Source organism: Phyllostomus discolor, chromosome 6, assembly GCF_004126475.2.
Source record: "Phyllostomus discolor isolate MPI-MPIP mPhyDis1 chromosome 6, mPhyDis1.pri.v3, whole genome shotgun sequence".
Classification (NCBI taxonomy): domain Eukaryota; kingdom Metazoa; phylum Chordata; class Mammalia; order Chiroptera; family Phyllostomidae; genus Phyllostomus; species Phyllostomus discolor.
In genome coordinates, this window is record NC_040908.2 from 103783963 (window position 1) to 103797683 (window position 13721).

Here is a 13721-nt window from a genome sequence, read left to right on the forward strand (position 1 = left end):
TGTTTTGAGCAGTTTTTCTCAGGCTGCTGAATATAAAGAATATACCTTTTTTTATTTTCTTGAGCATTTTGGTATTCTCCTATTTTTAATAATTCTCTGTGCAACTGCAATCGTTCCATTTCTATAATTCTCAAGAGATCATCACGTGACTGTAACTCACTTTTCACCTCTGAGAGTCCTGCTTCCATGGCCTAAATAAAAAAAAATTTCAGTGCTCATATTTGGGTATCATGATATATAATAATACATTTAAAAATGTTTAACATCTATGAACCAGCCTAATTCAAATGAACCAATAGCCCTTTGCTGGCTCTGTCCTATAGAATTTCATTTCTTCATTCATTTATTCAACAAATATTTACTAAGCTCTTATTATATACTCAACACCAAGAACAGACATAGAATCTGTCCTCAATGAGCTGACAGTCTAGTGATAATGACAAAGAGTGATTAAATAATCATACAAAGATGGCCACATCATACGTAATTTTGAAGGAGGGAAACATTAAAGTATGACTAAAATATCAATGCATAAAATTTGGATTAATGCAAATAATTCCCAAATTAAACCTGATAATAGCCAAGAAAAATCTAATTTTAAAGCTGGCCAACAATGTAAATGATAAATCATGGTTCCACTATTGTCCAATAGCAGCCCAGCACTTCAGCTGATAACTAGGAACACCAGCAATCCTGTGAGTTTAGTGTTTTACTTTGTTAGTAGGAGAGACTTGGGCAAGTTTAATAGCTGTTAGGAGAGAGAAAGGGTAACAGTGATGGTGTCAGGATCCTGAGAAGGTGGATGAGTGGGTCCCAAAGCACATGCTTTGGGAAGCATTGCCTAAAGCAAAAGGGAGGCCCTCCTCTTTTGCAACAGGAAAGAAAGGAGAAAGATGGAACCTAGCCAAGTTCATGCTTGTGGATATGGGTGATAAGACAGTGGCTACCTGTTGGTTTCTAGTTTCCTTGTGAACAAAAAGGCAGTGTCAGGTGTTGATGGTGGAAGGGAGGTGGAGGTGGGGTTTGGGAGTCATTTTTAGAGTGAAAAGGGTTTGAAATGACCTGCACTGGTAATGGGAGAGTTAGCTGATTGGAGCAGCATGGGATTCCTGGAAGAGTTGAGCTGTCACTCGAGGTTTGTGACCATGATATATTGAGCGATTTCCTCTAGCAGGACTTGGCTGTTTTCTGGGAGAAAGGAAGGGCAGAGTCCTTCCATCACACCAGGTCTCTGACACTTAATTACACAGTGAAACTAGCATTTAGTAAGTGTACCCCACCCTGTTCATTAAATCCAAAGCCATTTTTATAGATGAGGAAGTTGAGGGCCAGACTTGATCTAAAGTTACAAGCTCAAAAGTGGCAGACTTTGGAATAGAAATCTAGGTCTTTTGCCTAGTAGTCCAGCTAGAGCATTCAAGATGCAAAGGAACTCGTTTCATGCTAAGTAAGTGCAGTAGACCTGTAATTGGGAAAGACAGAGTGGGGTGCTCAGAGGGCAGGAGGTTTCTCTACTAATGAAGGCTTTAGAAAACCTTACAGATATTTTTAAAAGTCATTTGTTCAAGAATCTTAATATATATTCAATAAAAGATTTATTCAAATATAACCTACGTATTTAAAATTAATCCATTTAAAGCATATAAGTCAGTGAATTTTAGTATATTCACAAATTTGTGATTCATCACAACTATCTAATTCCACTACATTTTTATCATTCTCCAAATAAACCTAATACCCATTAGCAGTCACTCCACATTTTCCCTCCTCCAAGCCCCTGGCAACCACTAAGGTATGTTTTATCTCTATGGTGCATATTCTGGACATTTCATACAAATTAAGTCATACACTATGTGGCCCTTTATAACTTCTTTCACTAAGTATAATGTTTTTAAGTTTTATTTATATTGTAGCATGCACCAGTACTTCATTTCTTTTTATTTATTTATTTATAATTTTTTAATCCTCACCTGAAGACATGTTTATCAATTTTTACAGAAAGAGAAGTGAGGATAGGCTGGGAGGGAGAGAGAGAGAGAGAGAGAGAGAGAGAGAGAGACATCAATCAGTTGCCTCCGATATGTATCCTGACCAGGGATCAAGCCTGCAACCTAGGTATGCATCCTGACCAAGAGTTGAACCTGCAGACTTTTGGTGTACAGGACAATGCTCCAACCAACTGTGCCATGCGACCAGGGCCATTTCCTTTTATTGATAAATAATATTGATTTGTATGGGTATACCAAATTTTTGTATTTATTAATCAGTTAATGGACATTTGGATGTATCTTGTTTTTAACTATTATGAAATAATACTGCTTTGAAAATACACATACAAGCTTATATATGTGGATATACGTTTCCTTATTCATTAATTCTTTCCCAAAATTCATGAAGTTTCAAAATTTAATGATGTAGACAATACAGAACATATGATTTCCCAGATAAACTTTTTTTATGAAAGCCTTAAAATATACATTATTTTCCAGGAGACCTAGAGACCTGGGCTCATTGAAGGATCTAGTTGCAATATTTTAGCCCCAGAAGTTCCTGGCTGACTTGGAGATAACTCTAAGAGTATTTTCAAATAGGTGATTTAATAGATAAACATTTGTTTGGGTAAAGTGCCTGTTTTAAAGAGTGGGATTTTTTAGATGAGGTTAAAATTTCAAAATAAACAAAAGAAATATGAAACAATAGATTAGCAAGTACTAACACAAATTAATTTGATGTGAATGTCATCTGTTATTTTGGCCAATTAAAGAAGGCGGTATCAGGGCTCTTTTTTTGCAAATTCACCACCAGGGAGCCATCTACTGTGAAGCCGCATGTAGAAGAGTGGCCCTGCCTTCACTCAGGGGAGTGGGGCTGAATGGGCTCGAACTCCAGGCCAAAGAAATGTAGTGTCACTGTGGGCTAGTGCAAACTGAAACTCTGTAAACTGTAGTGATAATGGGGTCTTTTTGTTTACTGTTGGTGAAAATAATACCTATAAGAGTGACACCCCCATCATTAAGGGAAAAAAAGCTTATTTGTGATCTAGTTATACAAGTAGGAGGATTTATGTTGAAATTGAAAATCTTCATAATACAAATCAATAGTAATGATTTAATACATTTTCTAATATGACTAGATATGCAAAGTTTTAATTATGACAGCAGTATATAAATAGAATATAAAAGAGGCTGTGTTGATAGCAATAAAATGAAAGTTAAAAAAAAAATGCCCTGGCTGGCGTAGCTCAGTGGATTGAGCACGGGCTGGGAACCAAAGTGTCCCAGGTTTGATTCCCAGCCAGGGTACATTCCTGGGTTGCAGGCCATAACCCCCAGCAACCGCACATTGATGTTTCTCTCTCTCTCTCTCTCTCTCTCTATCTCTATCTATCTCCCTCCCTTCCCTCCCTAAAAATAAATAAATAAAATCTTAAAAAAATATAAAATAAAATGAAAGTTGTTAATAATACTGAGTTGATCTAAAAATTAGCGAATTTAAGTTAGATGTAGTTTTAAAACTGGCATGCTTTTGCATGAAAGTTAAATCAATTATTTTTAATGTGGATGCAAATATTCAGGAAAATGATTCTTCAGTATGTATTTTAGCTACTGGGACACTTTCAGATTTATTTGAAACAACTTGGGTATGTAAATCTACTTTTTTCACTGTAAGTTATATGAACTCTAAGCACAGATGAGGTGTTTCTGATGAATACCTAGCATTTAAATTGAGATCTGTTTTAAGTGTAAAATACACACCAGATTTTGAAGATTTAGTATGAAATGTAAAATATCTGAATAATTTTTAAATGAACATGTTGAAATGATAATACTTTAGTTAGATGTTGTGTTGAACAAAATATATTACTACTATATATTGATTTCACCCATTTTTATTAATTTTTAACGTGGCCATTAGAAAAATTTAAATTATATTTGTGATCTGCATTATATCTCTACTGCAGAGTGTTGCTTTAGTATTTAATGACACATTGACAAACAAACAAAAAAATTCAAGATTTTTTTGAGCATAGATATTTGAAAAAATTCAGAGCAATTTATTTGTCATTAATCTCCGATGGGAAACACCACATATTTTATACATGTGAGTGTAGTGCAGCATAGTTATTAAATACATACAATGAAATTTATGTGTATATTGACACATTTCAAAGTTGTAAAAGGATGGGTGACAAGATGTGACTCGTGAAAATTCAGATGCATATGTCATTAAAGTGTGTTGTAAACTAAAGAGAATTTTATATACAATAACTGACAGTAATTTAGATGGAAATGGTTGCCCTTTTAAATTCATGTGCCACACTGTCACATGACAGTTTTGCAAAAAGAAAAGAGAAACTTCTTTCTAAATATACACACTGTTTATAGTGATTATTTACCTCTAATTATTCCCATTGTGTAAACTATAAATTTTATAAAACAAGTTTAGGACCCATCTGTTTAGTTACAAATTTGCCTAATGGTTTGAGAGAAGCTGTGATTTTAAATCATCAAATCATCTACCAAATAGTAAATAGTTGATATCTTATCACTTAATATTTATTCTAAAGCAAAAGGATGAAGCACAAGGAACATTTGGAAATGAAACAGAGATGTCTAAATGAAAGCAGTATTTTTAGCATTTTTTCTAAATGCATCAAAAATAGTGCTTTTCTGGGAATTGAGACCTTATATTGAATTTTTTGAACCAAATTACTTCTCAAAAATTTTTTCATTAGCATTAAATCATGTGTGCATGTGTGACATACACCAGAATAATTTAATTTATTTTTTAACACATGCAGTTCTTCTGTAAAATATAAAATGAAAATTCTTAGTTTAATGTTCATAATGTTCCTAGATCCCAGGTTAACTAAATTCTTTTTGAAATGAACAAATATTTGTAAAAGTAACTTTGGTAACTTTCCCTTAGAAATTGGAGGACAATAGATCAGTAACAGTCACATTTATCACTAAGTTTATCACTAACTATGGAAAACATCAAAAAGTAAAGTTAGAAAATGACTGGTGAAGAACATGAGAAAAGGAACATTTAAATATTTAAAGCAGAGTTTCTCAACCTAGCAGTATGTACATTTCAGTCTGGATCATTCTTTGCTAAGGGTTGTTTTGTGCATTGTAGGATGTGACACCTGGCCTCTACCCACTAGATGACATTCATACCACTTTCCCTTGTAGTGATGACCAAAAATTATCCAGGTGTTGCCAAATGAAACCTGGGAGCAAAATCACCCCAGCAGAGAACCACTGATTTAAAAGAAAATTATAGCAATTAGATAAGTAATAGTTATTTTATAACCTTTAGTATAAATATCAATATATATATACTTCATAATTATATTGACTTCTATAAATAGCTGGGTTTTTATTTTGTTAGAATATATTCAGGGACATTTAATAAATTATTAAATTAATTAACATACATATGTATACATAAGGAAAAGTCAAAGTATGTAACATGGACTTTCCTCAGCCCAGACAACCCACAGAGCCTCCTCAGGTGTACGTGTAAGGCTCTGGAAGTTTGTATAAATCTGGGGTTGAGGGGTGAGTTATATTTTGTTGATCTTGGGTGAGGAGGGTAAGTCAACTACTTAGAGGATATTGCTAAAGGACAGGGTGGCCTTGGCCACACGGAGGTTTGAGTTCTGTAACTTCCTGCTACCTGTTAAGACTTTCAGGTTGCACTTTCTCTCTTCTTGTCAATAAGGGCATGTCAGTGTGATATGTGTGAGCAGCACAGGTTTAAGATATTTACTTGGAGACAGGGTAGAATTTATAATCTGAAGTGGGAATGTTAATTTATTAATGTTTCCAATGTACACTCTTCCTGTTTGTAACATTCTTTCTTTTAAAAAATTCTCCAAATTACTTCCTGGAGAAATAGAAATGATCCTGTTCTGAGAGAAAAAGTCAGTCATGCTTTCCAAAAAGGGCAACAGAGGCTCTTTCTAGAACATGGGGTAAGAGCAGAGATTTCTATTCTACATGTCAGCCAAGGCCCGAGAGCTGAAGCTCAGGCTATAGAAGAGAATATTCTTGGATGTTGTAACAGGTCCAAATGGAATTCTTTTAGGGGTGTTTAAGAGGAACTAAGTTATTGAAGAAGTTGAACCTCACTTAAGGGTAGAACCAGACTTATGAAATATGTTTCAGGCAAACTAAAGATTTCTAGGGACCAGAGCCCAAAAGTCTTTAAGAAGAGACACAGAGAACTCTTCTGTGTGTGCAGGATAACCTGAAACCTGGGGGAGAATATTCAGAAAGTACCCAGAAAAGTAATCTCTTTATTTATTGGCTCTGATCCCACTGCAGGCTCCAGCAATACAAAGACAGCTGCATAATGAAAATTTAAGTTGTCTTTAAATCAGTGCCAGAGGCACGACCGGCTGCCCCAGACCCAGGGAGAGGAATGGGAAGCAGCCTCTGAGCAGAAGAGAATCCTGTCAGAACACCAGTAATCATGAAAACCCAGCTTCCACAGGACTGGGTAGGCTGACTGGTGAGCTGAACAGTAGAAGCCACCTAGACAACTTGGAAAGCAGGAGTAAGAGCTAATCTCATTTGCGAGATTATCATAGAGAAGCCAGGGAAACATCATCAATACCTTTTCTATGTCTAGAGAATTTATGGCTTCCTCAGTGTTTAATATCTGTGGTTTAGTTTTGTTTGTTTACATCTAATTTGTATTAGAATAAAAGCCTTTCCCCAACAGAGCTGGAATTTGGGATGGGGGAGATGTACTTCTCTTAGAAATATCATGGAATAGTCTCAAGAGGCTGGGAGCCTTGTGATCTGCCGCCTTGCAAACTTAGGGAAGGGGAATACAGAAGAGTAGATGGCGGTGGGGAGAGAAGTTAAAAGGACAAATCCCCTTCTATAATCCATGTCATGTAGCAGGATGGGGGGATGAGGAGTTGGCCCAAGACTAACAAAGGACCCTGGGAGTTTAAGTGGCAGAAGATCCTGTGGTGGAATATCTTAGAGAAGTGAGTGAAATTCTGCTCAGACAGTGAATGAAATGGACCAATGGAGGAAAGAAGCTAAATGTTTGTAGGTGGGAGATGAGACCTAGAATGGGAGATAAAACCATAGAATGTCACGAGCAACTGGGATATCCATGAATAAGAAATACATATTTAGTAAAGAAATTATAATGAGCAATTTTGATGAATGCTATGTATCTTTAGAGGTTGCAAGTAGTAGAAAGAAAAGACATGACATTTTCAAGTTAAGAAATTAGTGCTTGGAACAACTATCAATCCCATCTACTAATGTGGAAGTTAACAAAACACGAGTAAAGCAACAAACAAAAACTCTAAGCTACTGTTTGGTAAGTGATTATGGTAAGGCTAACAATGCCAAATCACAGGGAGTGCCCCTCACACTTCTCATTGAGGCCATTAGAGTGTTGAACCCTTACTAATTTCATGGATCTCCAACCCAGGATTCCTGCAAGTCAAAGAGGCACAGGGTCAGAGAATGAACAGTAAGGACAGAGCGGGGTGTGTGGTTAAAGGGCTATGGTTTTTAGGTCTAAAGGTCCTAAGTGACCTCTGTGATACTCTATGGGGAATACATTATTATCATGCCACTGTAGAGCCGCAGTGCACTTGAGTGGGTGAAGTACCTACGGGTTTAATATATATATATATATATACACTCATTAAGTGAGAATTAGTCATTAAGAGGAAATATGAGCTGAATTTACATATGTAATATGAAATTAGCTTTCTGATCCATATAACTGTTATCATTTATACAAATCATGGGCAATATCAGTTGAAAAATAAATGTATATTTACCTGGCACTGTCTTTGGTACATTTTCAGTTCCTGTAAGAGCTTCTGATTTTCATCTTGTAATTTATTCCGGCTTAATGCCATTTCACTCACAGCTGATTTTAGCTTTTCAATAATGAACTCATCTCTCTCACTGGTTTCACAGCTAGGATCTAATTCACATATCAGCTGAGGAATGGCAGAGCTGCTGTCTTCTTCCATGCACTGTTTTCTACCAATTAGCTGAGTTTGGTAACTCTGTGCCTGTTTCTGAGAAATATGAAAATTGTGTCAATTAAATGAAGAATGTCATGTTTAAGCTTACATAAAGTTCAAGAATAATGGAAAACAATTAGAAAAACACCTTTAAATACATTATTAGGTAATGACGCATTACCCTTTATTATTCAGCCTTGTGTTTATTCTAAAACCTTAATTTCTGATGGCATAAAAAGAAAGTATATTTGCATAACCTGAGAGCAAAGATGTAGAGTAGGGCAGAGCTCTTGGGGTAGGGAATTCTTATTCACAAGAAAGAAAATCTTGAATATATAAAAAGAGTAAAATTATAGATTCGATTACACAATAGTTGAAAATGCCTCCATAACCAAAAATAAAAATAACACAAAGCAATTGGATTGTAGAAAAAAGTTGTCAACACATAGAAAAAGGGTTAATAATTCCTCTGTACAGAAACTACTACACATCCATATGAAAAAGATAAACAACAAGAAAGAAAAATGGGCAAAGTTATGAATAGGCAATTCACAGAAGAGGAAATGAAAAAGGCCAGGGAGAATACAGAAAGATGCTCAGTCTTATAAGCAGTAAGAATACAAAGCAAATCAAGCCAATATTACCATTAATCCATCAAGTTGGTAGAAAAGACTGGTGATATTCCATGCTGGGGAGGGTATGGGTAATTCCCACCACCCACTCATGAATTGTAAATTACTATAACCTTTGAAGTAGTAATCTGCTAGTATTTATTAAAACTTTGAATGGACATATCCTATGGCTCACAATTCATTCTTACTTCTAGAGTTTTTATCTAACAATAAAATGTATTGGTATTTAAATGTGCGCATGCAATGATATTTGTTATAATGTTGCAATAGCATAAAAATAGAAACAACCTGAATATACATCAAGGAAATGATTAAAAGAATTACAGTATATATACTACATACTATAGTACATCTGGTGTATCTACTATATACTATGAAATGCTATGCAGAATTAAGTAGAATTTTATGTAGTACCTCAAAAAGATATCCATGGCTTATTATTAAGTAAAAACTTTTTTAAGAGAAAAAGTATGCAACTTCCACACAAATACATATTTTTGCATGTTTGTAAAAATAAAAGAAAAGGTAGTAAAGAAAAACACCTAACTGTTAACAGTGTTTATATTAAATGGGTAAAAATGGAGTAAAGGGATAAGGCTATTAATTTTACATTAAATTATTTTATATTGTTGAATTTAAGAAACAAGTATGACATATAACTCAAGTGACTTAAGAGAGAATAAAAAGTATATCAACCAAACAATAGTTTCTTAATGGCTTTAATAAAAATTCAAAATTCTTTAGCCCAAGTGTTAAAGGCTTATTATAATTTGTATCCAATTCCCTAGGCTTACCACCTCCCCTTTCCCACCTGCTGCATGGACTACCAGCTAACTGACCCATTTTCCATTTCCAGAATTTGCCTTTTGCTCTCTTGCTCAGTGACTCTGCTGGTGTTCTTTCTACCACCTAGAACATACTTTTTCTTGTCTCACAACATATCCATTCTTCAATGTCAGGCCCCGTCCCACCCCTGCTGGAGGATGTTTCCTGGTTGAGCACATTTTTTTTCTCTTGCTCTTTGACTTCTAAAAGGATTTGGATCCCTTCCATTCACTTGTCATTATTACCTGTAAATCAGGACATGTATTATCTCAATGTCTAGGCTGTATAGGTCTTGAAGGCAGGGACCAAGCAACCCTCGACTTTCTAAGTGACTTGCCCACAGGAATGCAAAAACATGTACTACTAACAATGCACACTTTCAATAACACCATCCTTTGACACATGTAAGCTAAACTCACCATTATAGATACCTCATGCGCTTATGACTTTAAAACCAAAGCTGGACCTACTCTGGTTATTTTCTATTAGTTGGCATTTCTATTTGTAAAAAGATTATATGCTGAATGGCAAAGATAATAATATTTAACCTCTAATTTATTCTAATTTTGAGGGTAGAATTAGATAATGTACCTGAAATTGATTACACTTCTCAGACAATACTTTTTGTTGAGCATCTAAAGAAACCAGATGAGTCTGATATAGTATCTCTTGCTTGTCCCATTCTCTGGACTTTGCTCTAAATTCCTTTAAAAAAAAGTGGAAGGACAAAAATAAATTGGAGGAAATTATTCATTTTAAAGTACAATGAACAGGGCTTCTCTTATTTGTAAATCTTTATTCTGAGAAAAAATTAAGTGCATTTTTCCCCACTAGGAAAATAAAAAAGTATCAGATCTCTCATCTTGGGTTTATTGCTAGATATATCTTAATTTTTATTAGGGAAATATGGAATTTGTAGCTTAATCCTTGTATAAAAATTAAGCCTTTTTATTTGTTAAAAATGAAAAAAAATTCTCTTACAACAAATACTGATTACTAATAAGGAAGTTCCGAATAACTTTCTGCATCCAGTACTTCCTTTCTGTTTCCTGAGCAAAGACCAGAAGTGTTTTGCCTTCTTTCATTCTCTATATTCTGTCACCAAACCGGCTCCCCTGCTTTCTTATGGGATGGGGCTTGGACTGATTACTGACTGTCCCTGTGGTTTCCAAAGCTGTCAGGCAAGGTGAAGCCAAGATCAACTCTTTCCTGGGAACAGAATCTCAGGCCTCACTTAGGCAGTGCCAACTGAGTTAACCTGGGGAAGAAGTGGTAGAAATAACTTGTTAAAGCATGCTCAATTATACAAGATTTTGCTCAAGGAGTGTACTCAGGGAGAATGATTACCTATTCACAACTTAACTTGAGGAAGGGATATGGCTTTGGGAATGCCAAAGAAAACTTCACTATTCCTCAGTTTTGCTTAGGGCTGGACATTTTTATCTTTTCTTCTTGTCCAGGCTACAAGCAACTTAAGAGTGAGTACAACACATTTCATTACTTTTGTATTCCTCCTAGTGCCCGACAAAGTGCCAGACACCACTTATATTCCGTGAATGTGCAAACGAAAGCAAGATATTAATACTTCCTAGAATTTAAACATTTCTCACTAAATTTTGTCAAGAAAACAAAATGGTTGGAAACAAACTCTATAACTACTAAGTCTTTGATCAGCTATCATTGCATATAGATACATGGTATGAATGTATTGATGTGCTCAATCATCAATTCAGTGATTTTTATCAATCACCTAGTGTCCACCAGGTACTGTGGATAGAAGAGAATTTGGAAATATTTCATGATTTAAAATTTTTTGAAGGATACAAATCAAGGAATATACAATAAAGTAGGGAAAATGTAAATGTAAACAAATAATTTTATAAATAATTTTACAGTACAAGTGCAATATTAGTGTCACGTAAAAGCCATGCAGACAACATCAGGATTGCTTCAGCCCTCTCCGAGAAGGTGTTGAATTGGAACAGTTTGTCTGGCCAGAATGATTGGTGTTGTTCTGGAAGATGGCTAAAGTGACTGGATTGGCTATGCTGGAAAATAAATATACTTATCCAGGGAATGATTGCTGTATTTTGCTTAAAATGAGAAAAATATAGAATTTTGTGTTTTCTATAGTGATTTGATTTTAAAGGACATTTGAAAAAAGTTTTATTTTTTTAAATCCACAAGTTCCAAAACAACCAGTGAAGAAAGGCTGTAACATAGGAGACTTTTATAGTGACTAAAGGTGACCTGAAATTGAGTGGTGGTAATAAGATTAGAGAAATATGGATGGACCCCCTTTGAAATATATAATAATACTTTATGATAAATTGACTATAGTTAACCCTTGAACAACACAGGTTTGAACTGCGTGGATCCACTCACACGTGGATTTTTTAAAATAAATACTGTAAATGCATTTTCTCTTTCTGATGGTTTCCTTAATAACATTTTTTTCTAGCTTATATTGTAAGACTACAGTACATAATACACATAACATACAGAATATGTGTTAATCAATTATTTATGTTAACGGTAAAGCTTCTGGTTAATAGTAGGCTATTGGTTGTTATGTTTTTGGGAGAGTTAAAAGTAATACATGAATTTTTGTGTGCATGGGGTGGGGGGTTAGCACTTGTAGCCCCCTTGTTGTTCAAGGGTCAAATATATATTAGGATAAATGGAGATAGTTTATTTAAAATTATTGACTTTGATTCTGACATTCGACAATTTAAAATTTGGGTACATAAGAACAGTGTCTTTAGTAAGTGACCAATTTATAAGACTCAGTTCTAGTAAAACATAGGCAAAGTTTCAAATCAATAGAAAGCACATGAAAATTGCTGTTTACTTTTAATCTAGAAAGGAGTCATTGGAATCAGAAGTCAAAAGGTGGGCAAGGTTGACTTAGTTTATATCTTTCAGATAATACTAATATTTAGCATCTCCCTCCCAACAACCTCGATCTGGAAAATAAGTATTTCCCAGGATGCTTTAGGAAGAGGCAGGAGTATTCACCTCAATCACAAATTCTTCAACAGGTAAAAATGAGGCCAAGCAAGGCTTAGAAACGTATTTGGTTGGCTAAAAAATCCATTACATTTTTTCCATAAAAGACACATGTTTCATTTTTACCAATTACTTTATTGATTTGGATATTTTGAGTACACAGGCTATCTCTCGCTATTGGCTTCTAGTGAGTAGATGCCAGAGGTGCTGCTAAACATCTCCCAATGCATAAGACAGACCCACAGCAAAGAATTATTTGGCCAGAATGTCAATAGTACCACAAAACTTTGCCAACCACTTTTGACATATTTAATCACTCATAGCACCTTCTCCATGCACTGCACAAATCTTTTTTTGCATTTCAGTTACATCTTTACCTTTCTGGAAATAATAAAGTATAATACACCAAAAATGTTGCATATTTTCTTCCATCTTCAGTATTAAAATGGCTGCACAAAAATTCACCAATTTTGATAAGTTTTTTTAAATGCACACTGATATGACAGCTGTCACAATACAATCTAACAAAATTGTTTCAACTGAAGTTTAAAACAACTAAGCACTACTAGAGCCAACATATATCAGCAAGTGCTTAATAGTCATGGATTGCTTGGTCTTACAGATGTATTGGTTTCAAGATTAGCAAGTGAGCACAAAATATCCATTACTTAGGGGTCCCAGAAGAGACCTGGAGGGCTTTATAAGAATTTTTGTAGAGACTGGAGGTGTCAGTCCAGGTCCCAGAGGGTCTGTAGACTTGCCTCAACCCCCAGAGTAAGTTCTCCACAGCTGAAAAGCCTTCTCTGGGTCTTTAAAGTTGAGAGTGGGTCAGGGTTATTAAAATTAAAGTTTCTAGTGGAAGCTACATTATTTTATTTATATATTACTTTACATATTTATATACATACATATTTATTTTTAATTCCTCTATTAAATATTGAAGAATAGAACAAACATTTCTTTAGTAATTATTGTATGTCAGGGACTTTACACACCTCAACCTATAAGATAGTTTTAACTTTTTATTATGAAAATTTTCATACATAAAAGTAGAGAGTAAAACAACCTTCCACATACCCTTCAACAGTTTAACCTCTGTTGACTTAGTCCAGTTTTATTTCCCCCCTTTCTCTCTCTTCACCCTTATTTGTTGGGAGTATTTTAAAGCAGCTTCCACACCTCATGCATTTTTATTCCTAAATGTTTTAGCATGCACCTAAATTAATATATATGTATATTTA

General features: G+C 34.8%; 1 protein-coding gene across 3 annotated transcripts in view; it reads right to left on the minus strand.

The window, feature by feature from the left end:
• DEUP1 (deuterosome assembly protein 1) overlaps positions 1-13721 on the minus strand; it is an 81458-nt gene that overhangs the window by 37034 nt on the left and 30703 nt on the right. The window contains exons 6-8 of one of the 3 annotated variants that reach the window (XM_036028691.1): positions 10063-10176; positions 7823-8068; positions 46-191 (exon numbers count right to left, since the gene is read on the minus strand). In XM_036028691.1, coding sequence (XP_035884584.1) covers positions 46-191; positions 7823-8068; positions 10063-10176 — 506 coding nt within the window. The remainder of the gene's footprint in view (positions 1-45; positions 192-7822; positions 8069-10062; positions 10177-13721) is intronic. The other 2 variants (XM_036028692.1, XM_036028693.1) reach the window with 2 other exon arrangements.